At 39.1% G+C, this 27,345-nt stretch overlaps 1 protein-coding gene and 2 long non-coding RNA genes across 3 annotated transcripts; 2 read left to right on the forward strand and 1 right to left on the reverse strand.

Annotated features, from left to right (window-relative positions):
- Positions 1-2,435: 2,435 nt before the first annotated feature.
- LOC308097989 (tubulin alpha-1A chain-like) lies at positions 2,436-3,797 on the reverse strand (the record flags this gene model as incomplete). The annotated part of the gene is made up of 1 exon (XM_080446191.1): positions 2,436-3,797. The coding sequence occupies one exon, from the start codon at positions 3,795-3,797 to the stop codon at positions 2,436-2,438; it is 1,362 nt and encodes a 453-aa protein (XP_080302317.1).
- Positions 3,798-9,548: 5,751 nt separating this feature from the next.
- LOC308098858 lies at positions 9,549-12,846 on the forward strand. The gene is made up of 3 exons (XR_013934323.1): positions 9,549-9,607; positions 10,557-10,879; positions 11,543-12,846. It is a non-coding gene; the product is annotated as an uncharacterized lncRNA (long non-coding RNA).
- A 5,751-nt stretch (positions 12,847-18,597) lies between these two features.
- LOC308098096 lies at positions 18,598-22,733 on the forward strand. Its single transcript, XR_013934259.1, has 3 exons — positions 18,598-18,721; positions 20,463-20,776; positions 21,555-22,733. It is a non-coding gene; the product is annotated as an uncharacterized lncRNA (long non-coding RNA).
- The last annotated feature ends 4,612 nt before the right edge of the window (positions 22,734-27,345 follow it).

Genomic DNA, 27,345 nt, shown 5'->3' on the forward strand with positions numbered 1-27,345 from the left:
GACCGGGCGGCTGTCAGAGCCATAAACCAAATACATGAACAGTAGGAAAAAAAAGAGGAAATAACTTAAATAAAATTTAAATAAAAATATTCCTGTACAGATTGCTCAAACCGATATTTCACAATGTACAGGATATATACAAATGTATCTGATTCTGTATACATGGTAATGCTTTATTGCACATTCTTTAAATCCAGACTCTTAAGCTATAGACATTCCTCGTGAGGCTTTCATTTTTGTATTATCTTTATCTTGTTATTATATATTTATATTATTTTTGTTTTTATGTTGCTGTTAGCAGAGTATTGCGGACCTTACTACACTTGCATTTCGCTGCTTGTACCTGTAACGACAAATAAAACCCTATTGATTCTTGATCTTTTGAGTGCCGGATGTGTTCTGGTAGCCCTAAATGAAAAAAAAACAGGGTCTAATAATGGCGCAGCCCCCCTTATGGGTCTTGCAGCGTGATCTAGTATGAGAGTGACGACACTAGCATAGACTCCCATTGTAAGAATGGTATGCGGAAATGCTCTGTCTATCTCAATGAGGATGTTCCAATGTTTGGAACTACAGCGCATAGCAGCCCGCTTTGTGGCGAGATCAAAGCGTGACGGAACTCTCTCTCTCTATGGCTCTGGGGTCTTGGACATCATGTGGTTAGTGTGGTCAGTGATGTACGTATGACTCAGACTTTGAGCAAGGTTTCAGCCCGATCTGACCCCCATTGACTTCCAATATAAAAGTAAAGTGAAATATTTAAAAAAGACAAAACATGCAGGGGAACAATGTGTGGCCGTACCTCCTTGCCCTACCACTGATAGGTCCAGTGGTTTGAGATTATCCCCGCCCCGAAGTTATTATAGTTAACTAAAACTAACAAAATAAGGAAAATAAGAATTGGAAAAAAACATTTTAGTTAACTGAAACAAAAATTACAACTAGTATTGTGTTTACAAAACTACCTTAAACTAACTGAAATCATAGAGAAAATGTCCCTAGTTTTAGTCTTTGTCAGTATTTCATATCCAATGTGGGTGGATATGAAATGTATCTTCCAATTTCTTATAGCTGTGCCAGTTTAAACTGTCAATACATTTTCAATAGTAGCCTCTCTCTTTCTGACCTTTCTGAATCTCACTCGTGATAAATACCCCATAACTCAGACTAAAGCTAGCAAAAACAAAGCTAAGCCTTTTCAGAAAATAAAAACTAAGCTAATCTAGCAAACCCACTTTAAGAAACAAATTAAAACTAAACTGAAATTGAAAATATAAAGTCTAAACAAAATACAAATAAAAACTAATGACAAATTCGGAACTACAACAACCTTGGCCTGCACAAACAAAAACAGACACATGTAGACCCATCTATGATGTACAGTATGGCTCCAAATCTGGGCAAGGCTTCAAAACCGATCTGAGCCTCGTTGACTTCAATTACAGAATTAAAGTTAAATATTACAAAAAGTATAAAACATCCGTGAAAAAATGAACTACTACTGGCAAGTGTGCACAATAAACTTGTGCTGATCAGTCCAGTGGTTTACCAGTTTAGCACCAGGCACACACACACAGACGCACACACGGCTATCCCAATGCAGAGCCACCTTGTAAAGAAATATGGATATTCCGTTAAAAAAGAGGTGCATTATTATGTTGTGTGGATATTGTTATATAAAAAAATATAAGTGCATTATGTGCAGTGTTGGGATGACTAGCGTGTTACTGTAAATAAAAATTACTGAAATTGAAATTTAAAATGGCTGACAACTTCAGAGGATTATTATTATTTATTATCATCCGTTTTCTATCGGCGTCTGCAAGCCAGGCAGAACTAAACTGATTTTAAGATATGCTGAAGACATTCATTAATTGTCTGTCAGTTGTGTAGTACTACTCTTCAGTGATAATAGCTACAATTATGCCATTTGAGTTGAGCTTTTATAATGCAGTAATTTTGTTACTTTTTGAAAGCATTAACTAGCCATTTTAATTATTCAATTTTAAATTTCAGTTACTTGCCCAACATTATTATTAACCTATGTTTTGTGGATATTCTAAAAAAAGATGTAATTATTTAACTGATTGCGGATATAAGATACAGCTTGATATTCATTGCTGTCGGGTGTAAGTTATCATGTCCAAACCCATTATTATAATTTTAATGAAATGAAAAGCTCAGGTTTATCTGAGAGTTATGAGATTCTTATCACAAGCTCTAATACCTCTCAATGGTTAACCACTTACAACCTGGCATCCCTCTTTTGGGTATGTCATAAGCTAAACTTTTAGACAATAGTGAAAATAACCGATCTACTGAAAGTATAAAATAGGTGGTTAAATATTAGCAAAATCCACAGAGACACATAAAGAGTGCCCAAAATGATTGATCTATAGAATAAAGCAAAACATAGTCCAAAATCTTCCAGCTACTTAGTACTCTTCAGCTTCGTCCTCTCCCTCACCCTCAGCCTCAATGGAGTCAAGTCCAACCTCCTCGAAATCCTTCTCCAGGGCTGCCATGTCCTCTCTGGCCTCGGAGAACTCGCCCTCCTCCATACCCTCACCCACGTACCAGTGAACGAAAGCACGCTTGGCGTACATCAGATCAAACTTGTGGTCGAGCCGAGCCCAGGCCTCAGCGATAGCAGTGGTGTTGCTCAACATGCACACAGCCCTCTGGACCTTGGCCAGATCTCCACCAGGCACCACGGTGGGGGGTTGGTAGTTGATGCCAACTTTGAACCCAGTCGGGCACCAGTCGACAAATAGGATTTTACGGTTCCCCTTGATGGTGCTGATAGCCGCGTTGACATCTTTGGGCACCACATCGCCACGGTACAGAACGCAGCAGGCCATGTACTTGCCGTGGCGAGGGTCGCACTTCACCATCTGGTTGATTGGCTCAAAGCAGGCATTCGTGATTTCAGCCACTGTGAGCTGCTCGTGATAAGCCTTCTCGGCAGAGATGACAGGGGCATAGGAAACCATGGGGAAATGGATACGGGGATACGGCACCAAGTTGGTCTGGAACTCTGTCAGATCGACATTAAGAGACCCGTCGAAACGAAGGGAAGCTGTGATGGACGACACAACCTGACCAATGAGCCTGTTGAGGTTGGTGTAGGTAGGATTCTCGATATCGAGGTTCCTGCGGCAGATATCGTAGATGGCTTCGTTGTCCAACATGAAGGTACAGTCGGAGTGCTCTAGCGTGGTGTGGGTGGTCAGAATGGAGTTGTAAGGCTCCACCACGGCAGTGGACACCTGGGGCGATGGGTAGATGGAGAACTCCAGCTTGGACTTCTTGCCGTAGTCGACAGACAGGCGCTCCATCAGGAGCGAGGTGAAACCGCCGCCGGTTCCACCTCCGAAGCTACGGAAAATCAAGAAACCCTGCAGACCTGTACTCTGATCGGCCAGTTTGCGGATTCTGTCCGACACCTGGTCAATGATCTCCTTGCCGATGGTGTAGTGTCCACGGGCATAGTTGTTGGCAGCGTCCTCTTTCCCGGTGATCAGTTGCTCCGGGTGGAACAACTCTCTGTAGGTCCCGCCGCGCACCTCGTCAATGACAGTGGGCTCCAGGTCAAGGAACACGGCTCTGGGGACGTGCTTTCCGGCGCCGGTCTCGTAAAAGAATGTGTTGAAAGAATCATCCGCTCCTCCAATGGTCTTGTCACTGGGCATTTGTCCATTGGGCTGGAGACCATGCTCCAGACAATAGAGCTCCCAGCAGGCATTGCCAATCTGGACACCGGCCTGCCCTATGTGGATGGAGATACATTCGCGCATGTTTGTGTGATTTAGTTAGTAGCGCTTAACCAATAGATCTTGTTTAAACAGGTATTTGGAACTATCTTTCGTTCGGGAATTCCTACTCACTCCTTCTAATTCGTCCAAAAAAAGGTTGTTTCTACAACCATCTTCACCCTACAGAACTTTATATAGGCTGACAGAGCTCTAGAATGACGTCGCCCACAACACAAACCGTTGCTTAAAGGAGAATTCCGGACAAATTAAGTGTTATCTTTGATGTCTCGTTACTCACCTACCGATGTGAAAAGTAGCGTTCTTTTTTTTCATATATTCCCCTGTCGTCATTTTTTAAACACCCTCCGTTGTTATAATGGGAGCCGCTGGGTTAGTGAAGTTCGTCTATTATAACCGACGCAAAGTTGTTTTTTTCACTACTAGTATTCATAGTAGAGTCTCATGATAGTCAAACATGCGTTGAAACTATCTGCGAGGCTGCCGTCAATGGCGAACGATTTAACACTGGTTGCTTGTTTCCAGATTCTGGCAACACGAGTTGCCAGGTTCTGGAAGAAACAAGCAACCAGTGTTAAATCGTTCGCCATTAACGGCAGGCTCGCAGGAATTTTCAGCGCATGTTTGACTATCATGAGACTCTACAATGAATCGTAGTAGAGAAAAAAATAACATTGCATCGGTTATAATAGACGAACTTCACTAACCCAGCGGCTCCCATTATAACAACGGAGGGTGTTTAAAAAATGACGACAGGGGAATATATGAAAAAAAAGAACGCTACTTTTCACATCGGTAGGTGAGTAACGAGACATCAAAGATAACACTTAATTTGTCCGGAATTCTCCTTTAAGAACGACGATTTGTGCAGGTGTCCTGAATTTGCCATTGCATGTAGGGCACAACAGTTAATCGAACTAAGTGATTTCATCTATGATAAAACATTTACGATAATCGATAAACTAATAAAACAATCTACTCACAATCAATCCCTATTTTGGGCATGTCATTATAAGCGGAAATAGTGAAAAAAGCCTTGTTGCAGATCTGCTATTTTCACTATTTTTGCATGACACCATTGTTCGATCAAATAAAATAATGTGTAAGTGGTTAATCGATTTTTTTATATATAAAAAACCAAAATTTGTATCCAATTTTTTAAATCTAAATTATTTGATTAATCGACAAACAAATCGATAGAATAATCACTAAGAAAATAATTTGGTAGAGTGTATGGCTGCTGTTGTTTATTGTCTTACCTTCTGTGGTGGACAGTCATTTACTTGACTACTGTACTTAAAAAGGTAGGGTAAGTGATATTTTTCTGTTAAAGTAAGTGTTAAAATGCTTTATATTCTGCTAGCACTCATAGAGTGTTTGCTCAGTAACATGAGTCTCCCCGTCCCTCAAGCTCTTGATTAAACAGCAGAGGTGGGGACTTGGACTCGAGACTCGAGACTCGACTTGGACTCGAGTCCCGATTTTGATGACTTTAGACTTGCTTGACCAAATCAAAAATAGACTTGGACTTGCTTGGGACTTGAATGCCAAAGACTTGAGACTTGACTTGACTTGAACGCTAAAGACTTGAGACTTGACTTGACTTGAGCCCTCTTGACTTGAAAATTCAAGTCTTTTCAAGTCACTTTCAAGTCACTTAAGCAAGCCAAAAATGTTTAAAAAGTGTGCATCAACTATGATGTTATTAGTCAGAAATCCCGGCCGTCAGTGACACCTAGTGTAGTGTTGCCAAAGCTGCTTATTTACCCTAACTTTTGGACAAACTTTGGCTTGTTTTTGGAAGTCGGTTCGCTTGTTTCTCTCCCGATACTTGGCAACACTGGCCCACATGTTGCACGTTACCAAACAAACAACACACCGGCTTCACTCCTGCCGTCGCTGCTGGAACTGAAGCCAGGTGGTATAAAATGTCAACTCCAGCAGTTATAGCTTTCGGTTTTAAAGATCACAAGGTGGAAGACAAGACGAGAAAAGCAGTATGCAAGGCAAGACCTATACTTCACATTAACATTACTGCATGCTAAGAGCAAACTATAACCAGTGGTGGAAAGTACACTCAAGTACTTTACTCAAGTACAATTTTGACGTATTTTTTACTTTACTGAAGTATTTGCAATTTTCAGTACTTTTACTTCTACATTACAGTCATTTAGCAGACGCTTTTATCCAAAGCGACTTACAGTAAGTGCATTCAACATAGGTAGGGAACGAAACTACTAATCACCAGAAGTCTTAAGTGCATTTTCTGCAAAAACAAGCAACCAAGAGTATACCTAGCGCTAAGGTAAAAGTGCAATATATCAGCTACCTACTACTACTCAACTACATATCAGAGGCAGATATTAGCCTACTTTTACTCCACTACAATTATTTGAAAACTTTAGGTACCAGTTACTTTGTAGATTTTGGTTATTAATACAAAACATACATTGACCACTTCAGCGCTATATACATTTCCTCTTCTACCCCGGATTTGAACGCGGTTTCCAGTGCAAGTGCTGAAATTTCACCATTGTGATAATAGAGCCTGCCTGCTTGATCAGAGTATACACTGAATGTGTGTCAGATCCTGTGTCTAGGTGAGACATGGCCTTTGACATTATCTAAATGTATCAATAGAAGAGCAGGGAGACAAAATACAACCACCCTGATTGTATAAGTTATATTGTAGTAACATACTCTACCATACAGATTGTACAAAATTACATTATATTCATTAAAAAGGGCCCTTTTAAACCCTGTCCTCAAGGAGGAAATTAAAAGTACAGTATCTGCGTTCTGTTGGTCTGGAAGGACCCTTGTTTTAAAACAAATGCAAATTGTGAAAAATGCTCATGATTTATGTAAATCTTTACATATCTTGAATTAACATTTTGACTTGTTTGGGACTCGAAACAAAAGGTTAGGACTTGTGTGGGACTCGAAACAAAAGGTTAGGACTTGTTTGGGACTCGAAACAAAAGGTTAGGACTTGTGTGGGACTCGAACCAAAATGCTAAGGACTTGTGTGGGACTCGAAACAAAAAGCTGAGAACTTGGACTTGACTTGGGACTTGGCTGTGTTGACTTGGACTTGACTCGGGACTTGAGAGCAAAGACTTGAGACTCGACTTGGACTTGCAACATAGGGACTTAGTCCCACCTCTGTTAAACAGAACATGCATTTTCAAGTCGGGATACAAATTTTATCCAATCAGGAGAGAGAACTCACACAGGATACAGGATAAACAAGTGAAATTGGAAGTGATGACACAAAGAAATGAGCGGACACAATTGGAGGGAAGTATACTATAAAAGTTAAGCTGATAAATGGGTACTCTCTGCTGATTTGCTGAAGATTGGCCTCCCACCTGTAATATGTTCATTAAAGCTCGACAGACAGAGGCGTCCCTCCACAGGGATGAACGTCAACATAAACAGTGGAACAAAACCAAAATACAGCCAGAGGGATGCATGTGTCTGTCGGCAGGGAAACACACCAGCACAATAATATAGTGGCTGACAGAGGGAAATGACGGCTGAAATAGTAGTACGCTGTATCTATAAATACAATAGGCTAAAAGTTACACAGTTTACCTTTAAAAATCTGCAGGGAAATACCCTGCCCTGTTACTTAACAAACACTCTATAGCAATGATTACTATGACAATATAGGCCTAGTGCTTCAACCTTTTATCAAAGAAACTTTTGTTTTAACCAAAAGATATCACTTACCCTACCTTTAAGTTGGCTACATTCTTCTTTTGCAAGCTTGGGACTTTGCACTCCGCTACATTTAAAATATAAATATTGTACTTCTGAGTTACAATATTTACAAAACTACATGTCTAGGAGCCCCCCCCCCCCAAAAAAAACAACCATATATATATTGTGAATTAACCACTTACTGTAAATGCCCTATTTCAAATAATAGTGAAAATAGGCGATATACAAGCTCACAAGGCCTTGCAGTTCGCCAGAATTTAAATGATAGTAGCCTAGTCGTTTTCAGTGGTTGCATAGATGTACTGTTCTCACTGCACACACTGAATAGTCTGATTCAACTGTCAGATAAACGCCTTTCTTCGACCACGACTCTGTAGACATTGTTTGTAGTCAATGGGTTTTATGGCCTCAAAAGGGTTAAACTACAATACAAAAACATGTTGACAGCTAGAATCACTAGACAGACAATCTACATAACAATAATCAACAGCTACACAGACACAATACACAGTGTTCTCAATGTTATGCAGTTGAATTAAACAAACAACAACATATCACAACATATCAGTAAACATACCTCTACAAACACAAAGTATCAAACATACCAACGATGCTCTTGGAAAGAACAACATATACAACACCTGATCTAGGTTGAGTTGATTACTTTGCTCAAGAGGAAACAGAAAATACAACATCAAATTAAAAGCTCACAGCTCTTCGCCTTGAAAACATCAGCCAGCCACTAGGAGTCTTCCACTAGGAGTATCATGTTCTTTTTATTTTGATAGTGTTCCAGTTCCAATTTTGTCTGTTCATTTCTGACTTCCAATTTCACTTTAATCTGTTTAATCTGTATCCTGTACGAGTTATCTCTCCTGATTGGATAAAATCCCTGAAACAGCATTTTCTGCTTACTAATGAGCTGGAGTCTGGAGAGACATGGAGACTCCTACTGAACAGTGGACAAACATTTTACCCTACCTAAAAACTTAAATATACACACACACTTTTTATAGATGTCCCCCTCTCTGGTCATTCTTTTTTCTTTCTTTTTTGTAACCACTGGTAGAGATAGTTGCTTCTTGTCTAACAAAGTATTGAGCAAAGTAATCACCAATTGCTTTACTCAAATGAAAATCACTTGCAGTAAAATTACCAACAGTAATACACTGCCTAGTGCCTAAATGACTATGGAAAAAGTAGCCACGCACAATTCAGCACCACATGGAATGAACAGCGACACACACACACACACACACACGCACGCATGCACGCACGCACGCACGCATGCACAGGGCACACACACACACACACACACACACACACACACACACACACTCCGTTTGAGTTAAAACGATTTTTAAATTATGTATAGTAGCCTAATATTATAGTACTGTATGCAGTGCACTTGATGAATTAATCTAGTTCATATTTCGTTCAATACAAAACATGGTTCAGTCTTTAGTTGTAGCTACTTCTCCTGACAAGTGACAAGAGGTTAGTCCTATCCCACAATAGTGGTGTAAAAGTAACTATAGCAAATTTACTGTACTGTACTTTTTTATTTTTTATATTTTTTAGATATTTTTTACTTTACTGGAGTATTTCCAATGTTCTGTACCTTTACTTCTACTCACATCTCAGAGGCAAATATTATACTTTTACTCCAATACAATTATTTTAAAAGTTAGTTACTAGTTACTTTGTAGATTTTTACAAAACATAAAGTAACCACCTCAACCATTTGGAAATAGCCGATCTACAAGCTCACAATGCGGCAATGCCATGCATTGTGAGTTTGTAGATCTGCTATTTTCAAAGATTTTTATACATTTTATGCATTTGAAAACGTGTGAAACGGGTTTCTACTTTTGGTACTTTATAGGTTACATTTTCATACCAATACTTTTGTACTTTTCCTCAAGTAAATTTTAAATTCCGGACTTTTACTTGTAACAGAGTATTTCTACAGTATTGATACTTTTACTTAAAATTGAGTACTTTTTCCACCACTGCGTACTGCGTAGGTGTAGCATATTTGTTTCCGTGTTTCGCTTTAACGGTTGGGAGAGACGGTCGAGTCCGGGTCGACCAATGTTTTGCTGAAGGTAGGAAAACTACAATTTGCAGAATGCTACATGACTCATCCACTATAATTTCACCACATTATATCGTATTAAATAATAGGCTATGTAACACTTTGCTGGTTTATTTACAGATCATGTCTACAGGCCTAGCTTAGGTCTATAAAAACTAGATATGCCTTTAATGTTCGATATGTTAGCAAAGCAATAACAAGACGAACTTTGTATTTATTTATTGTGCTTTTATTTGTTGGTCTGCACGTTATCAAAACTTGATCTTAATCAAAGTGTTATTAACGTGCGTAAATGAGCATTCAAGGCATGCAGGGCCCTTGGTGGCGTCATTTTGGATTGAAAAGTGTCATTTTGTTTTGTTATACTTCAGCTCTGGTCCATGGACTTTCGTTTCGATCTTTTCCCCTCACACCCGCGGCAGCGCAGGCTGCCAAGCCTCTCGTCTGCAGTAAAAAATAAAACATACACTTTCGCTACTCACCAAAACAAAGACGGTTTTATGGAGTTGAAAGCCTACTCTACTGATTGGGAACACTCTGAGCCCCCCACCTCACGTCTAAAATACACTTTTTGGCCAGGAAAAAAAAAAAATTCACCGGAAGGAAAACATGTTTTTGGTTACTCCACTGCGCCCTCTACAGATCTGGTCAATGGACTTTTTCTATTGACAAGATTTTACCATCCTATGTAAATCATATCATATGACTCCCAATAAACAATTTTCATGAAAATGTTTAGATTTAGATTACATTAAAATGTCTAAATGTTATATATAATTCTATAATATAATTCTACTTGATGAATATATAGTGGTGATCCTGAAACAAATAGTAAATTCTACATTGTTTGTAATAATCTCAAGTGATTGGTTTGTCATACTAATGTTTTAGACTTTGATATTGAGGTTTGAGGACTTTGCTAATCATACATTTCTATCTGACTTTTTGTTCTCCTTCAGATCATGTGTGTGCAATCTCTTTATTCCACCTCCTAAATAAGTGATGGCACACAATTATCTATTAGAGATTCTTAAGGATCTTGCTGATGAAGAATTAAGTAATTTCCATTGGTCAATGTGCGATAATTCCAAAGATAAAATTAAAAAAGCCCAGCTGACAGATTCAAAAACTGGTAAAAGTTTGACTAGGGAGGCCACAGTAGATCTGCTGGTGCAAACATATACAGATAAAGCTGTGCAGAAGAACACTATAATTATTCTGGAGAAGATCAGAAGGAATGATCTAGTGGAGAAACTTACAGACACTGGGACAGGAGCCAAAGGTAATTATATATAATAAATTACATTAAATTGGCATATCATATCATATAGGCCTATCATATCACATCATATCATATCATCATATCATATCTTTCCGCCCAGGTTACGGGGTCAGAATCCAAAGTTAGTTCCTGAGAAAATATCTCATGAGATAAAGATCCAACACTTTCTCTGTCCATTTTATAGTATTTCAATCTGGATGGATGCAATTAAATAAAATGTTTTGTCATTGAATTGTTTGAAGGAATTATCAATTTATGATATGTACCTGAATTTAATATTTACCCTTTTTCTATTATAATATAATAATAATTTGGATAAAAGCGTCTGCTAAATGACTGTAATGTAATGTATAATACACACACACACACACACACACACACACACACACACACACACACACACACACACACACACACACACACACACACACACACACACACACACACACACACACTGTATATGTGTGTGTGTGTGTGTGTGTGTGTGTGTGTGTGTGTGTGTGTGTGTGTGTGTGTGTGTGTGTGTGTGTGTGTGTATATATATATATATGTATGTATATATATATATATATATATATATATATATATATATATATATATGATGATGATGATGATGATGATGATTACTATTATTATAATAATAAAACAAATCTTGTTATCTAGGTGCTACTGCAACTCAGCTAAATGGAACAGTCCCATGGAAGTCCCAGGCATCTTGGCAGACTGAATTAAGTCCATTCCCAGACATCCAGGATGATCTATCAAACGTGCTCTTGGCTGGCCACTTTTTTGGTAATGAAAACCTTGAGTCAGTCAGAGCTCGCGTCCACGGGCCACTAAATGCACAGATATCGATGGAAGTTGTCAAGAAGTATTCAGACATTCACTGTACGATTAGCTTTGACCTACAGCTGCCAGGTCAATGTGCTGCTGCAACTCAGCAAAATGTGACAATGGAAAATAATCTGATTGAGGAAATCTCAGAGCCCAAACGGAATTCTCTACTGCACAAACTTCTGTGTGACATTTATGATAAAGACCTTATTGCTATAGCCATCGCATTTTTTGCAATTGTAGGTCTTTGTTTTGTTTCCACAAAGCTGGTTTCACAAGCCAAGAACCAACTTAAGAAAGTGGGTGTTTTTGGTTGTCTCCAAAAGTAGGCCTACTTGAACTTGTGTCAGAGTTGAAGTACCTCAGAGTCATGTTAGACTCTACCCTAACTTTTAATAAACATGTGAAGAAAGTCACATCACAAATACAATCAAATTCAACCTTCAGAATTTCAAACAAATTAGACCCTTCCTGACAGTTAGATCTGCCAGATCCTACCTTCACTGTATGATCCTATCACACATTGATTACTGTTTCACAAACTGGTCTTTCACAGGTGTGATGATTCTCAAACCCATAGAACAGCTCCACAAGAGGGCGCTGTCAAAGAGATTTTGTAATCAAGTTAAAGGAGAGATCCGGTCATGCATTCAAGAGAAGCCCCTGTCGTCCAGTCTGGCGATCCCCTCCATTGGCATAATGAGAGCCGTGTGTAAGAGTGAAAATCGTCTATTATAACCGATGAAAAGTTTTTTTTTCTACTACCACTCATCGTGGAGTCTCATGATACTCAAACATGCGCTGAATGTCGCGCACGAGCTACCGTTCGTGCAGAACGAGATGACGCTGGTTGCTTGTTTCTCTCACAGAACCTGGCGTCTGAAATGACCGGATCTCTCCTTTAAAGGGTTATTTCACTTTCAAAAAAACTTTCAGTAATTTTATCGTCTACTCAGGCTTTTGTGAGCCCCCCAGACCGTTTTTAAGTTGCTTGATTCAGTATTTAGATATTTGATATTCATTTTATCAGACACGCCCCCTTCCTATACAAACCCATTATAACTTCAAACTCCATGTTAGATTCATCAAAAACACCCGTCTTTGGTTCTGGTGACTCACCCTGCCCTACACGAGGGGGCCGTGTTTTTTTGATTACTTTTTTCATTTTTTATTTTTTTATTGTATTTCATTTTTTTAATTTTCCCAAAAAAATATTTAAAATAAATGATTTTTTTCCCCGAAAAAACACGGCCCCCTCACATATTAGGAGGGCAGGGTGAGTCACCAGAACCAAGGACGGGTGTTTTTGATGAATCTAACATGCTAAAAATGGAGTTTGAAGTTATAATGGGTTTGTATAGGAAGGGGTCTGATAAAATGAATAGCAAATTTCTAAATAATTAATCAAGCAACTTAAAAACGTTCTGGGGGCTCACAAAAGCCTGAGTAGACGATAAAATTACCCAAAGTTTTTTTGAAAGTGAAATATCCCTTTAACATTGGAAAGGACTACTGTTTAAATGAATTAATGTCTGAGTTGAATTAACTTAACTTCCCTCTCCCCTGGTCATCTGTTTTCACCCTGCTCTAGACATCTCGGCTCCTAGCCATTTGCTTTTATTTTGTCACTATGTTAAGGTAATAAACAAATTGGCTGGGAGTGGCAGGAAGGAAGAGGGGGCTAGGTGTTTATGTGACAGAAGGCATTTCTATGTACTCTGGGAACTTAGAAGTGTTTGATGCTGGGTGTATTTAAACATGAATCATTCAGAGCATAGCTGAGTTCAACAATTACGCTGGTATAGGTTGCATACATTTCTTGTCCTGCTGAAACTGTAAGTTTTGAAACTCCTTTTGATATAAAAATATATCACCGATTCTTCTCAAACTTATTTTATCTGTCTTATTTGACTGAGTCCCCATTCAGATTTCCTGGACAGCGCTCAAGGTGTTTGACAGGAAACCCCACTCATATCACCACTGTAACATCCTTCAGAAGTACAGTTTCTTGAGTTTTGCCAATTTTAAGGTTTTTAAACCGGTTAGTGTTATATACAAGACCTTACATGGTCTGTGCTCGCCTCCCATGAGGGAATTCATAAAGAGGAAGCCTGATAGAGGAATCAGCACTATAGTGCGTGCCAAAAACCCTGAAGGGGGCGTCAACAAGCTCACACCCCCCCTACTCTTGACCCAGTGCCTTCTCCATGCCCCCCCGCTAACACTCTAGATAATTTCACGCCAATAACCTTGACCTCCCTCACCGACATAATTATGCATCTTCGACCCACAAACTGCCCTTCAGACTGCATACCTTCCCGGCTCCTAAAGGAGGTCTCCGGTACTGTTGGTCCAAGCATCCTCACCTTAATAAATAGTTGCCTCACCTCTGGATGTGTCCCAGCTGCCTTTAAGCACGCTGTTGTAAACCCGTTAATTAAAAAGAAAAATCTCGACCCCTCAATCCTGTCAAATTTTAGGCCAATTTCTCAGCTACCGTTTTTATCAAAGGTTCTGGAAAAAGTAGTTTATTCACAATTACAATCATTCCTACTCACCCATAACCACCCAAAAATTTCAATCAGGCTTCAAACCAGGCCACAGCACGGAGACAGCTCTCCTCAAAGTTTTTAATGATTTTAACAGTTGACAATGGCAATCCTGCCATCCTTGTGCTCCTCGACTTATCTGCTGCATTTGACACAATAGACCACCAAATTCTTTTAAATAGGCTCCAACATCACATCGGCATCACTGGCTTAGCCCTAACCGTTTGAGTCATACCTCGCAAATAGAACCTTCTCTGTTCATTTGGGGGATTTCTCCTCGCCTTGCGCCCCCCTTACCTGTGGGGTCCCCCAAGGCTCCATTTTAGGCCCACTCCTGTTCCTTTTACACATGTTGCCTTTAGGATCCATATTTGAAAAACATAACATATCATTCCACTCCTACGCCAACGATATCCAAATTTACTTACCTATACAAACTAACTCCGCCAACTCTTTCCAGTCATTACTCGGATGTCTACATGACATTAAATCTTGGATGAATAATAACTTTCTTACTCTCAACGAAAATAAAACTGAAATTATACTATTTGGCCATATACCACCCTGCAATATCCCGGACACCATCACCCCTCTTATCCGCCCATCTGCCAAAAATCTCGGTGTAACCCTTGCCAGTTCTTTCAAATTTAATCAACACATCAGCTCCGTGGTTAAAACCAGCTTCTTTCAGTTAAGGCTTCTGGCCAAGATTAAGCCTTACCTCCCTCGCCACCAACTGGAGATGGCTATCCATGCCTTCATTTCATCCAGATTAGATTACTGCAACTCTCTATACACCGGTTTGGATCATACATCACTCAGACGCCTTCAACTAGTACAAAATGCTGCTGCCCGCCTCCTTACAGGTACAAGAAGGCGTGAGCATATTACCCCTGTCCTTGCCTCTCCACACTGGCTCCCCGTGAATTTTAGAATTGATTTTAAGGTGTTTTTATTTATCTATAAATCACTAAATGGGCTCGCTCCATCCTACCTCTCCGCACTTGTAAAACCATATGTCCCAACCAGGGAATTGAGGTCTGCCGAAAATTATTTGCTTGAAGTTTCAACCAGAAAATTAAAAAAGACCAGGGGTGACCGCTCTTTCATGGCCACGGCCCCGCGACTCTGGAACAGCCTGCCCCTCCACATCTGATCCCCCCAATCGATCGGGGCTTTCAAGGCCAAACTCAAAACCCATCTTTTTTCCCTCGCTTTTAGTAGCATCTAATTTCCATTTATGTAATGTAAACTTCCACTTATTTCTCCTTCCCTCTTTTATGTTGTCTTTTATAAGTGTTTTCCTTTGTTGCTAAATATTTTGTGAACTTGCTCTGTTGTTTTGCATTGATGTTTCTGATTTTGCCTGTACAGCACTTTGGTTCAGCTTGCCTGTTTGTAAATGTGCTATATAAATAAAGCTTGTTATTTGATTTGATTTGAAGTGTCATTTGGTAGCGGCGGACATCTTTGGGGGGTATAAACAGGTTGACTTAACATTGCACCCCACAAGTATGTCTGCAGCTACTATGCCACGCCCCCCCCCCCCCTGGTGACGAGACGTTGGCACACCCTATAGGTAATGGTAAATGGTTCATTTATATAGCGCTTTTATCCAAAGCGCTTTACATAGATGCATTACATTCACCAATTCACACACCGATGGCGGAGGAAACCATGCAAGGCACCAATGCTCATCGGGAGCAATTAGGGGTTCAGTTTCTTGCTCAAGGACACTTCAACACTAACTCTGGGGGAGCCCTCCAGCCCGGGATCGAACTGGGAACCTTGTGGTTTCCAGTTCACTCTACCCGGCCACTCCAACCCTGAGCCACTGCCGCCCCGCATAATAACATAATAACCATGCATAATAACCATGCATAGAGTGGTGGACAAATTACTCAACTCCTACTTGAGTCAAAGCATGGATACTCCTGATCAACTACAAGTGAAAGTTGCTCAGTCAAATTTGTATTTGAGTAAAAAGTACTGGAGTACTTGCTTTTAAAAATACTTGACTATTCAGAAGTACATAAAGTAAAAATAAGACATTTTCCGAAATAATTCAAAGACTTTCCAGAAATGTTCTAAAAAAGATCAATAATAGTGAAAATAGTACAAGCTCACAAGCTTGTAGATCTGCCATTTTCACTATTCTTGGGCATAAGTGTTTAATTCATAAGGTACGTTTTCTTTCTTCTAGAAATGTAGTAGTACAATATTACAATATTGTACAATATTTGTTTTTTAAATGAAAGTATCCAAAAATACAAATACTCAAAGTAAACTACAGATACTAAAAACATTTACTTAAATAATGTACTCAAGTAAATGTACTTGTTACTGCCTGCCACTGCCTATAACTTTAAAGAAACAAAGTTCACTTGAAAGGTTGAAAGTACTGTGTAATATCTGGTAAAATATTTGAAATAGTCTACAACAACATAGATGAATTGACAACATAACCCAGACGGGACCCTGCAGGAAACGGTAAGCTGATGGTGATAAAATTGTATTAGATTTTAGAATATGATCTCACAAAATACCATAGAGCAGTGGTTCTCAAACCTTTTCATGTCAAGGACCCCAAAAATGATATTTATTTGGCCGCGGACCCCCATCTGAAAATGTTTTGTGCCAGGGACCCCCCTGAGAGAATATTTATGTAAAAAAAGAAAATCTAAAACATATAAATGGATAAAGTGGTTAAAATGATTGCTAGTTGCTACAGTATGTTAACTACTTTTGCTGGGGACCCCCTGGAACCCTCACAAGGACCCCTTGGGGGTCACTCCACTTTGAGAACTTTCTACACCAACAGGTCTATAACAAATGGAACCAAATGGACCCTTACAGGTCTGTAACTCTGAGAGTGTACAAATGGAACCAAATGGACCCTTAACTCTCAGAGTTAGGCATTTGCACACTCTCAGAGTTACAGACCTGTAAGTTCTGTACAGTTAAGTACAGTGGTGTAAAGTAACTAAGTACATTTACTCAAGAATTCTACTAATTGTACATACTTTTACTTTCGTTATTTGCATTTTTTCATTATACTTTATATTTCTACTCCACTACATCTCAGAGGCAAATACTTTTTACTCCACTACAATTATTTCACAACTTTAGTTACAAGTTACATTAGAGATTTAGGCTATTACAAAACATACAGCAACCAATAAAACCAATTAAAATGTGATACTTAGACTTAGGCTATAAAATAGTCTAAGTCTAATAAGTTGGTGGGTAGAGATAGTTGCTTCTTGTCTAACAAAATAGTAAGCAAAGTAGCCGCCAATTGTCCTCTACCCAAATGAAAATCTCTTGCAGATTTTTTTCTTTTACTTGAGTAAAATTACCAACAAAGCAATACCCTGCCTATACATTGGAAAAGGTAACAGCACATGTTTCAGCACCACAGGGAATGAACAGCGACGCACGCACGCACGCGCGCACACACACACACACACACACACACACACACACACACACACACACACACACACACACACACACACACACACACACACACACACACACACACACACACACACACACACGCCTACCAGTATTAACCTAATAGTGGTGTTCATAGTTGTGGTGGACTCTTTTGTGGACGACTTTTAAAATATGTATAGTTAATAGTCCTGTGCGCAGCGCACTTGATGAAATCATCTGGTTCATATTTCGTGACATATTCTTGTCACAGTTCAATACAAAACATGGTTCAGTCTTTAGTTGTAGCTACTTGGCCCGACAAGCCTGGTGACGCAAGGTTAGTCCTGGTGGAAAGTAACTAAGTACTTTACTCAAGTACTGTAGACTACTTAAGTACAATTTTGAGGTATTTGTTTTTTACTTTACTGGAGTATTTCCAAATGTCTTTCTCTACTCCACTTCATCTCAGAGACAAATATTGTACTATTTTACACCACTACAATTATTTGAAAACTTTAGTTACTTACTAGTTACTTTGTAGATTTTGATTATTATTACAAAACATGCATTAACCACTTCAGCCCCTATATACTTTCAGCCATTCAAAAATAGGCAATTTTCAAAAGATGCTAATACATGTTATAGCCTACAGTTGAAAACTTGTGAAATGGGACATTCTGCATAATAAATACTTTCTACTTTTGGTACTTTAAGTACATTTTGATACCAATACTTGTGTACTTGTACTCAAGTAATTATTTTATTCTGGACTTTTACTTGTAACAGAGTACTTCTACATTGTGGTATTGATACTTTTACTTAAGTAAAAAATGTGAGTACTTTTTCCACCACTGCATAGGCGTAGCATTATTTATTTCCGTTATTCCGTACTTTCGTTTTCACTTGGTGGTGGGAGACGGACCGACGGTCGACGACATAATAATGTTTTACTAACTTTCGTTTTCACTTGGTGGTGGGACTCGTGGGAGACGGTCGACGACATAATAATGTTTTACTAAAGGTAGGAAAACTACTATTTGCAGAATTCTACATGACTCATCCACGTCTCATTTCACCATATCATATCATATTCTAGGCTAATAGGCTATGTAACACTTTGATGATTTATTTACATATAGGCTAATTTAATCAGATCGTGTTTCTCCGAGGCAGTAGGCCTATTTGTCTATAAAACCTAGATATTATGCCTAAATGTTTTATTTGTTGGCAAAGCAATACAAGACGACACATTTTATTTATTGTGCTTTTATTTGTTGGTCTGAACGTTATCAAAACTTGTAATAAAAGTTTTATTAACGTGCGCAAATGAGGCCTATAAGGCTATATAGCCTATATATTATATCCTATCTTCAAGCTGAGCATTGTCATAGCCGGGCCTAGCCCTGGTCCAGAGCGTTGTGGTGTGGCGCTTAAAGGGGAAATCCACCCATTTTCAATATTTAACTATGTCATTAATATAGCATAAAGGAGTTGTGTGGAAATAAGAAAAAATTAAAAAAAAAATTAACATTGCAAAAAAATGTAACATTGCAAAAAAATTAACATTGCAAATTACACTGTGATGACTCATCATGGTGTAATTTGCAATGTTAATTTTTTTGCAATGTTACATTTTTTTGCAATGTTAATTTTTTTTAAAATTTTTTCTTATTTCCACACAACTCCTTTATGCTATATTAATGACATAGTTAAATATTGAAAATGGGTGGATTTCCCCTTTAAGCTGCAATGGAAAGGGGGCTTAGTGAGTTCTCTAGCCCTGGTCCAGAGCGTTAGTGAGTTCTCTAGCCCTGGTCCAGAGCGTTAGTGAGTTCTCTTAACGCCCTGCCAGACCCTGGGCTCTGCGCTTGTACAAGGAATTCCACTGCCCTGCGACGGCTCCAACTGTAGTGAAAATAAACAAAACCATTTCGCTACACACCTAAACAAAGGCTGTTTTGTGTTGCTGAAAGTCTGTTCTCGGGGTTGGGAAGCCTCTCAGCACCCCACCTTCTCTGTATAATACACTTTTTGGCCAGAAAAGAAAATATTTCACCGGAAGGAAAAATGTTTTTGGTTGCTCCACAGTGCCCTCTACAGATCTGGTTAATGGAATTTTTTTATTGACCAGATTTTTCCTTTCCTACCATGGCCCGGCTAGGCCATGGTGGCGTCATTTTGGATGGAAAAGTGTCAGATTTAACAAATCCCCTCTCCACTGTAGCCAGGCCAGTAAATAACTACATTGATAAGCCTCTTAAAGTCTAGGAACAAATTAAGTCTGCAAAATGAACGTTTAGTGCAAGACTTAAGTATTTCCATATTCTTGGTATACTATAGCCTATGACAACCCGTATTGCCTGCTGCAATATGTTAAAAAATAAAATAAATAGCCTAGTCTGTACACAAGGAATATAGCCTTGTTGAACTATATGCAATAATGTATTGCCTAGTGTGACATTGGGTTAAACATCCATATGAGTGCTAAGTGCTTCATCTAAGCTGTAGATGAAGTACAGTAAGTATTATTGCAGACCCAAAATGAATTTCATATAAGCCATGGACTCCCAATAGATTTAGATTACATTAAAATGTCTAAATGTTATATAATTTTACATGATGGATATAGTGGTGATCCTGAAATAAATAGTACATTCTACATTGTTTGTAATAATCTCAAGTGATTGGTTTGTCATACTAATGTTTTAGACTTTAGTATGACTATGCTAATATTTGTTTCTGTTTTTTTTTTTTTTTTTCAGATCCTGACTCTTTACTGCACCTCCTTAATAAGTGATGGCACACGAACGTCTGTTAGGGATTCTTGAGGATCTTGATCCTGACGAATTAGATCAATTCCATTGGTCAATGCGCCATAATTCCAATGATAAAATAAAAAAAAAACATCTGAAAGATTCAGAAACTAGGAAAAGTTTGACTAGGGAGGCCACAGTAGATCTGCTGGTGCAAACATATACAGAAGATGGAGCTGTGCACTACACAAAACGTATCCTGAAGAAAATCAATCAGAATGAGCTTGCGGAGAAACTTCCAGACGCTGGGACAGGAGCCAAAGGTAATTACATTTAATTAAATTACATTAAATTGTCATGTCATATCATATAAGCCTATCCTATCATATTATATCTTATCATTCCCCCAGGTGACAGGGTCAGAATCCAAAGTATGACTTTCTCAGTCCCTTTTAAAACATTTCAATCTTTCTAGTTGAATACATTTGATCAATTGCAGTTTGAACACTATGGGAGTAAGTCATACTTAATGAAGTAGATTAGTGCTCATGAAATATGTGAGGCAAGGATGCAATTAAATAAAATGTGTTTTATTGTGATTTAGAAAGAATGATCAATTTAGCATCAACCTGAATTTAATATTTACTCTTTTGCTATGATAATACAATAAATGTCCAGCAGAAACAACATATCAGCATATTTCAGCGTTTTTCTTTTCATAAGTTAATGCCATTCTTTGTCATAGTAGGCTACATTAGCAATAATAGCTGATCTACAAGCTTTGCGACGCGTTGTGTGCTTGTGCATTTGGTATTTTTGAACGTTTTTACAGTGAAAATGAAAGTGGCTAAGTGTGTGTGTGTGGGGTTTATGAATATTTAACCAATGAAAAGTATTAACAAGAGTTTGACAAAAATGTTGTCATTATTATTATTATTTAATAATAACTACATTATGATTGGATCCATTGGATCCATTTTCTAATTCCTGAAAAGTAACAGTTTTGGACATACAAGTTTTCCGCCCGACAGCGACCATATATTATGATATATTGATATTATTTATTATACTAATAAAGTGAATCCCTGTTTTGTCTTCAAGGTGGTACTGCAACTCAGCAAATTGTCAAGTCCCGAGGAGAGTCAGAAGAGAAGCTGGTGTCTGTGCAGATGGAGTCAAGTGAATTACCAGATCTCCAGAAATTTATACTGGGCCAACTTCTAGCTAGCAATATTTGCAGAAGTTATGAAGAACTTGAGTTAGTCACAACTCTTATTCGCTCTCCAGAAAAGGCACGGCTAGCGATGGACATTTTCAGAGACAAGGTGTGTTCAGACACACTTAAATTTAGGATCTCCGTTGACATGGCGGTGAACTTTACACCTTTACAACTGCCGGATCAAGATGCGCCTGCAACTCTGCAAAACCTGACAAATACAATGATACAATACATGACAATACATACACAGTGGGACTTTGTGAGGAATGAGTTCATTATGAGCAGTGGCTTAGCAGTGGCACGAGATTGTAAAGCACGTGTGCTCAAGGCTATTTTATCAAAAAAAGTGGTCAGAAAGACCAAAAGGTCATACTCAACCGTGGCTACAGGGCCACCGGCCGGCTACCAATCTGACATTTCTATGGGAACTTCTGTCGAAGGGTATTATAACTTTATCATCAGGCAGGCACATGCTCAAATAGGGCCCATAGGGGGGCTTGAATCCCTACCTCGAGGTACTGCTGCAACTCAGCAAATCGTGACAATGGAAAATAATGCTGAAGAAATGGGGTGCGCCATACATGAAATGTTGACGACAGCACAGGTTGACATGGTGCGGAAAAGGGGAAACAAGGCGGGTTTAGAAATGACTGACATGGTTCATCAGCTGAAACCTAACATCATGGACCTGACTTCGGGTTTTCCCTTGCAGAAACGTGCAGAGATAGGGCCCATGGGGGGCTTGAACCTCTGCCCCTTTGGCAGACTAAAATACTGCTCTATATCTTTGATAGTATTAATTGTATTGTATTTTTTCTTTATTTTTTATTGAAATCTTATCAAATATAGTCACTTGTGCACATTATAAAAGTATCTTTTGAACAAATTGTAAATACACTGGCACTTTCATGCAACAAATGTCTGTTGTTTATTACATTGTCAATAGCTTGTGTCCTGTTGATCAAAATGTATTACACTGGTTCGGTTGAATTGTCTAACCAAGCCCCCAGAACCCAGTGGTTTCATTGAAGCCAAATGGACATGCTGGCCATTCATGGTACTGCAGCTTAGTACTGCAACATGAACGAGCGAAAACGGTTTCGACCAATGGGCTCGACTCACGAGCGTGCGCATGGGCTTGCGCATGGGGCTGCGCGCTTCTGTGACGCAAAACGCGTCACATCTGTGACGCGTTTGGGGCCATAATAGGCCACGCCCACCAAATTTCCAACCCGGAAGAAGGGGTGAATTAGGCAGGAATTAGGCCCATGCGCTGGGTGAGCAACTCAATGCAAGTGGATGGGAGGAGATTTCTGGTGCCCTCTCTATTATTTTTAACTCTATGTGTCTAACCCCCCAAAACATCTCAGCATTAGTTCATTGCATAAGAGGTTTAGTTCAAGCAGTTGGCAGATTGGCCAGATCTCGATGACCTCTACCATCGGGCGGAGTCCAGTTAAAATGGGCAAAAAATAACAAATAAGTGCCCATCTCTGATGGATTAATTACAGACCCCAGTGTGGTAGTGGAGGCTACTCTCACCCACACCAGACTACAGGAAGACACAGCTAGAAGGGTTCTGCTTAATATGAAACAGACTGAGGCCAAACAACATTGGCATGGACTTCGACTGCAGGGAAAGTTGGCCTGTGTTGATTCCGCTGATTATTCTGTTTCACATTGTATGTACAAAAACGCTGTTATTGGGGAGGATGTCTTAAAGTTCACCATCAAAGCAAGACTGCAAGTATTACCAACCAAGTAAAATCTGTCAATCTGGTATCCTGACGTGACATCCATAGTCCACTCTGTTTAAAATCATCATGATTCTGAGCAACATCTCGAATCCATTGCACACATCACAAATGGATGTAGTGCATATAAAAACATGTACATTGCTCGCCATGACCGTATTGTTGACATAGTGTCTGATGCAGCACAAAAACATATGCCATCCAGTGCAGCAATGTATAAACATTTAAGAGTGTTACCAGAATGATTTAATTATACTTGTGATGTCTTTGCTAGCATCCCGAATACACCTGATGTTGTTTTTGTTGTCACCAGTCACAAGGAGGTCCTGACTCTAGAAGTAGGCTGTGTTTTATATTTGTACATGGACCAGGCTTTCCAAGATAAACATTCAAAGTACCAACCGTTACTAAGAATCATAACAAATTTGGGGTACAGATGTAGAGTCTGCATACTCATATTTGGAAGCCTGGGCCATGTATATAAACCTACCTGGAGTGTGTGTGAGATTGTCCTGAATTGATTAATTGCTCTCAAGTGAATCTTAACCTTTAAAGAGAACATAATAGTCACGCACATCCAAAGACCATTTTATGAAGGTGCTGGACCAAAGCAAGACAATCAGTATCATGCATACAGTATCATGTAAAATGATGTTGAAATGTCCTTGTGACCTTGCATATAGAAAAACGAGAGCCATTACAACCAGGACCACTGACCGCATGAGTGCCATTTATATTCATGATGCATCTAGTCCAGTAAGCTGTCCACTTTACTAAAACTAAACAACGTAGCCACTCTGATACATCGAGACTAGTAAATGTCCTCATAGATTAGGTGATATGTCATGGGTCATGTCACCAGAATGGACTAATTTAAAATGGCATCTCTAGACGTTCTGTTAAGTCTGATAATTATGTCATGTTTATTGGATGTGCAAATAAAATGCACTTAAGTAAGCTACAGTGTGCAGATCTTCTTTTATCTTTTATTAATCTTGACTTTCACTAATGAAGGGAAGATATCCATCATGATGTCAAATATCATAAGACATGGTACTGAAAGGCTTAAAATCATGTCTAATATACCTGCAATAATCAACTATAGGTTAATGTAAGAATGTTAATTATCACAAATTCAAGTGTGAGTCGCCTGCTTTAGAATATGGTGCTTGAATGTCACACGTAATGGTTAGTTGCAGGAAACTACTTATAGTTATAACCTACATTCTCTGGAAGATAAGGAAGCATTTAGCTTTTAAACCACCAAGTATTACCTATAACTTTAAAGAAACAAAATTAACTTCACACAGTGAAGTACAGTGCTGATTTTCCATTTTTCTACTATTCTTTATACTTCACTACATCTCAGAGGCAAATATTGTACTTTAGTTACAAGTTACTTTGAACATTAAGCCCTATTTTACACTTTGTCTATTCGAGCTAGTAGATCTGCTACTGTATTTTCAAAAGATTTTGACAAATTTGGAAAACCTTAAAAAAACTTGTGAAATGGATTCAGGACTTTTACTACTATTATTTTAACTATTTGTGGTATTGCTACATTTAATTAAGTAAAGAAATAAATAGTGTCTACTTCTTCCACCACTGAAGTGAACGGGACGCGGTTGTTTCAGCTGAGCATGTGATCGACAACCGTACCCAAATCAGGCTTCAGTTTCAACTTCAATCCTTGACCAAAAGAGTTTGAGTCAATGAATGAATGAATGTGGTTAAGCTTAAGGGGGGATCCCTCTTTTTTTAAGCCCCGGAGGGCATATGTTTTATCCCTGCCTCTGGTCAGACTGAATTAAAAACTTTTATTTTGGGAAATGTAGACTGATATTTACAGTATGTTTCATAACATCACAATTTCATACAAAAATCTGTGTTTACCACCTTAACCCTGCATGGGGAAATCTCATCTAAGGTCATAAAGCACCACAAGCTGCTGGTCACTGGAGCCTTGTGTCTAACTGGAATCACAACCATTACACATGCTGAGGGGCATCAGCATCGAAAGGCCCTTGGATCAGTGGTTCTCAAACGGTTAACCAAAATGAATCATGTATTTGGCTGCAGACCCCCCATCTGAAGAGATTTTGTGCCAGCTGTCAGGGACCCCCTTTACAAGATTTGTGTTGTTAAAATGTTTCAGAAATATTAAAAAATATATGTTTTTGAAAATATATACTATATTCAACTAATTTAGCAAGGGATCCCCTGGAACCCCCTTAAGGGCCCCTGGGGGTCCCCGGACCCCACTTTGAGAACCAATGCCTTGGAGTGCTGGGACTTTCTACGCCAATGAAACAAAGACATCACACATAATTCTCCTTGTGCCAAATGCGATCAGTAAAATCTCAGTATTTATTTGACCACTTACTTAAAGTTTGCTGTACAAGAGTGTTTACATCACATTAGCCTCAGATGAAGATGACAAAGATGGTAGAAAGGAACAGAGTTGACAGGAATTATGAGTCTTGTCATATTTGTAGTCCAGAGGGACACGGCCGTGCATGTCCCAGTCCATGACATAATGTAAACGTATTAGCTGTAAATATCCCTCATTTCGTCCTCTCTGCTTCATTTGTGATCGTCAGCGTTTTAGTCTTGAGAACTGACTTGAATGCAGAGCCAATGACATCATAAGAAATGTCAACTTTTGGAGCACACACCCGTTATGAATATTCATGACAATACTAATTAACCTGGGGCATTCGTGCAGTGACATCACACAATGGCTCCTCCCCCTTACCAAACGTCTTAAAGTCGGACATCTTTTGGCCCCTTTCGACTACAAGAACAAAGTGAGCCGTGCCGCGCCGTGCCGTGCAACGTATTTCATGGGTTCTACATTTGTTTCCATGGGCTCGGTTTCAGATGAGGTTCTCAGAACCTAATTTGGGTTTCTGACTGTTCAGGCGGTGGCACTAGGGATGGGACGATATGAAAATGACATGTCACGATTATTGTGGCAAAAATAATTGCGGTTAAATATGCTTAAAACTTAAAATGGCACTTTTGTCAACCACTTGAACCCCCAGCATCCCTATTCTGGGGGAAATGTTCGCCAAAAATAGCAGATCTACAAGCTCACAACGCATTGCAAGCTGCTATTTTGCGAATCGATTTGTGTAGAGTGAAATAAGAGCGTACCAAATGTGCTCTTTACAGGTCCGTTATAGAGGGTTTAAGTGGTACTGAATTTGCAGCTCAACAAAAGCGAATTCATCGTAGTGTATGACTGAGGACAATTTCACGATGAATAAACATCTCTGGGATGCGATTATTGTGAGTGTTTTTTTATCACGATAAACGATAATAACAATTATCGTCCCATCCCTAGGTGGTACTAACTCAAGAGTTCTGGGAGTCCATAACTCATAACAGAGCAGTTCAAAAGTTTGCAAAAATAGTGACAATACAGTAGCTATTTTCACTGTTTTATATGGGCTTTTTTTGTATGATGTACCTCCCTCCTCAGGGGTGATTCAGGTTATGATAGAAACGTAAGGAACAAACGAGGTTCACGAAAAGTTTCATATAATGGAAGGTTCTGGGTCACCCGCCTTCGTAGTCGAAAAGAACCATTCGTGGGCCGAGGGGTCACAGGGTCATCACAGAGGTCAATAGCCAAACTTGCTTACGTCTTCTAAGCCATGCTATTCCTTTATTTGCTATGTTTTATACTGATCCTATTAGGTCTGTCTTTGCAATGTTTGTGTTCACAGTGGCTCTATTGCTGCTGCTGGACATGTCAAACAGGGTCAAATTTAGCAGGAGCCACTTTCCTCTTGCAACACTTAACCACTTTCATCCTGGCGGCCCTATTTTTGGGCATGTCATTATAGGCAAAAGCATTTAAAATCTTTTCCAAAATTTCAAAAATAGTGAAAATTGCAGATTAGTTTCGCTATTT

This window comes from Gymnoscopelus braueri (assembly GCF_963280865.1).
Source record: "Gymnoscopelus braueri genome assembly, chromosome: 13".
In the NCBI taxonomy this organism is placed as follows: domain Eukaryota; kingdom Metazoa; phylum Chordata; class Actinopteri; order Myctophiformes; family Myctophidae; genus Gymnoscopelus; species Gymnoscopelus braueri.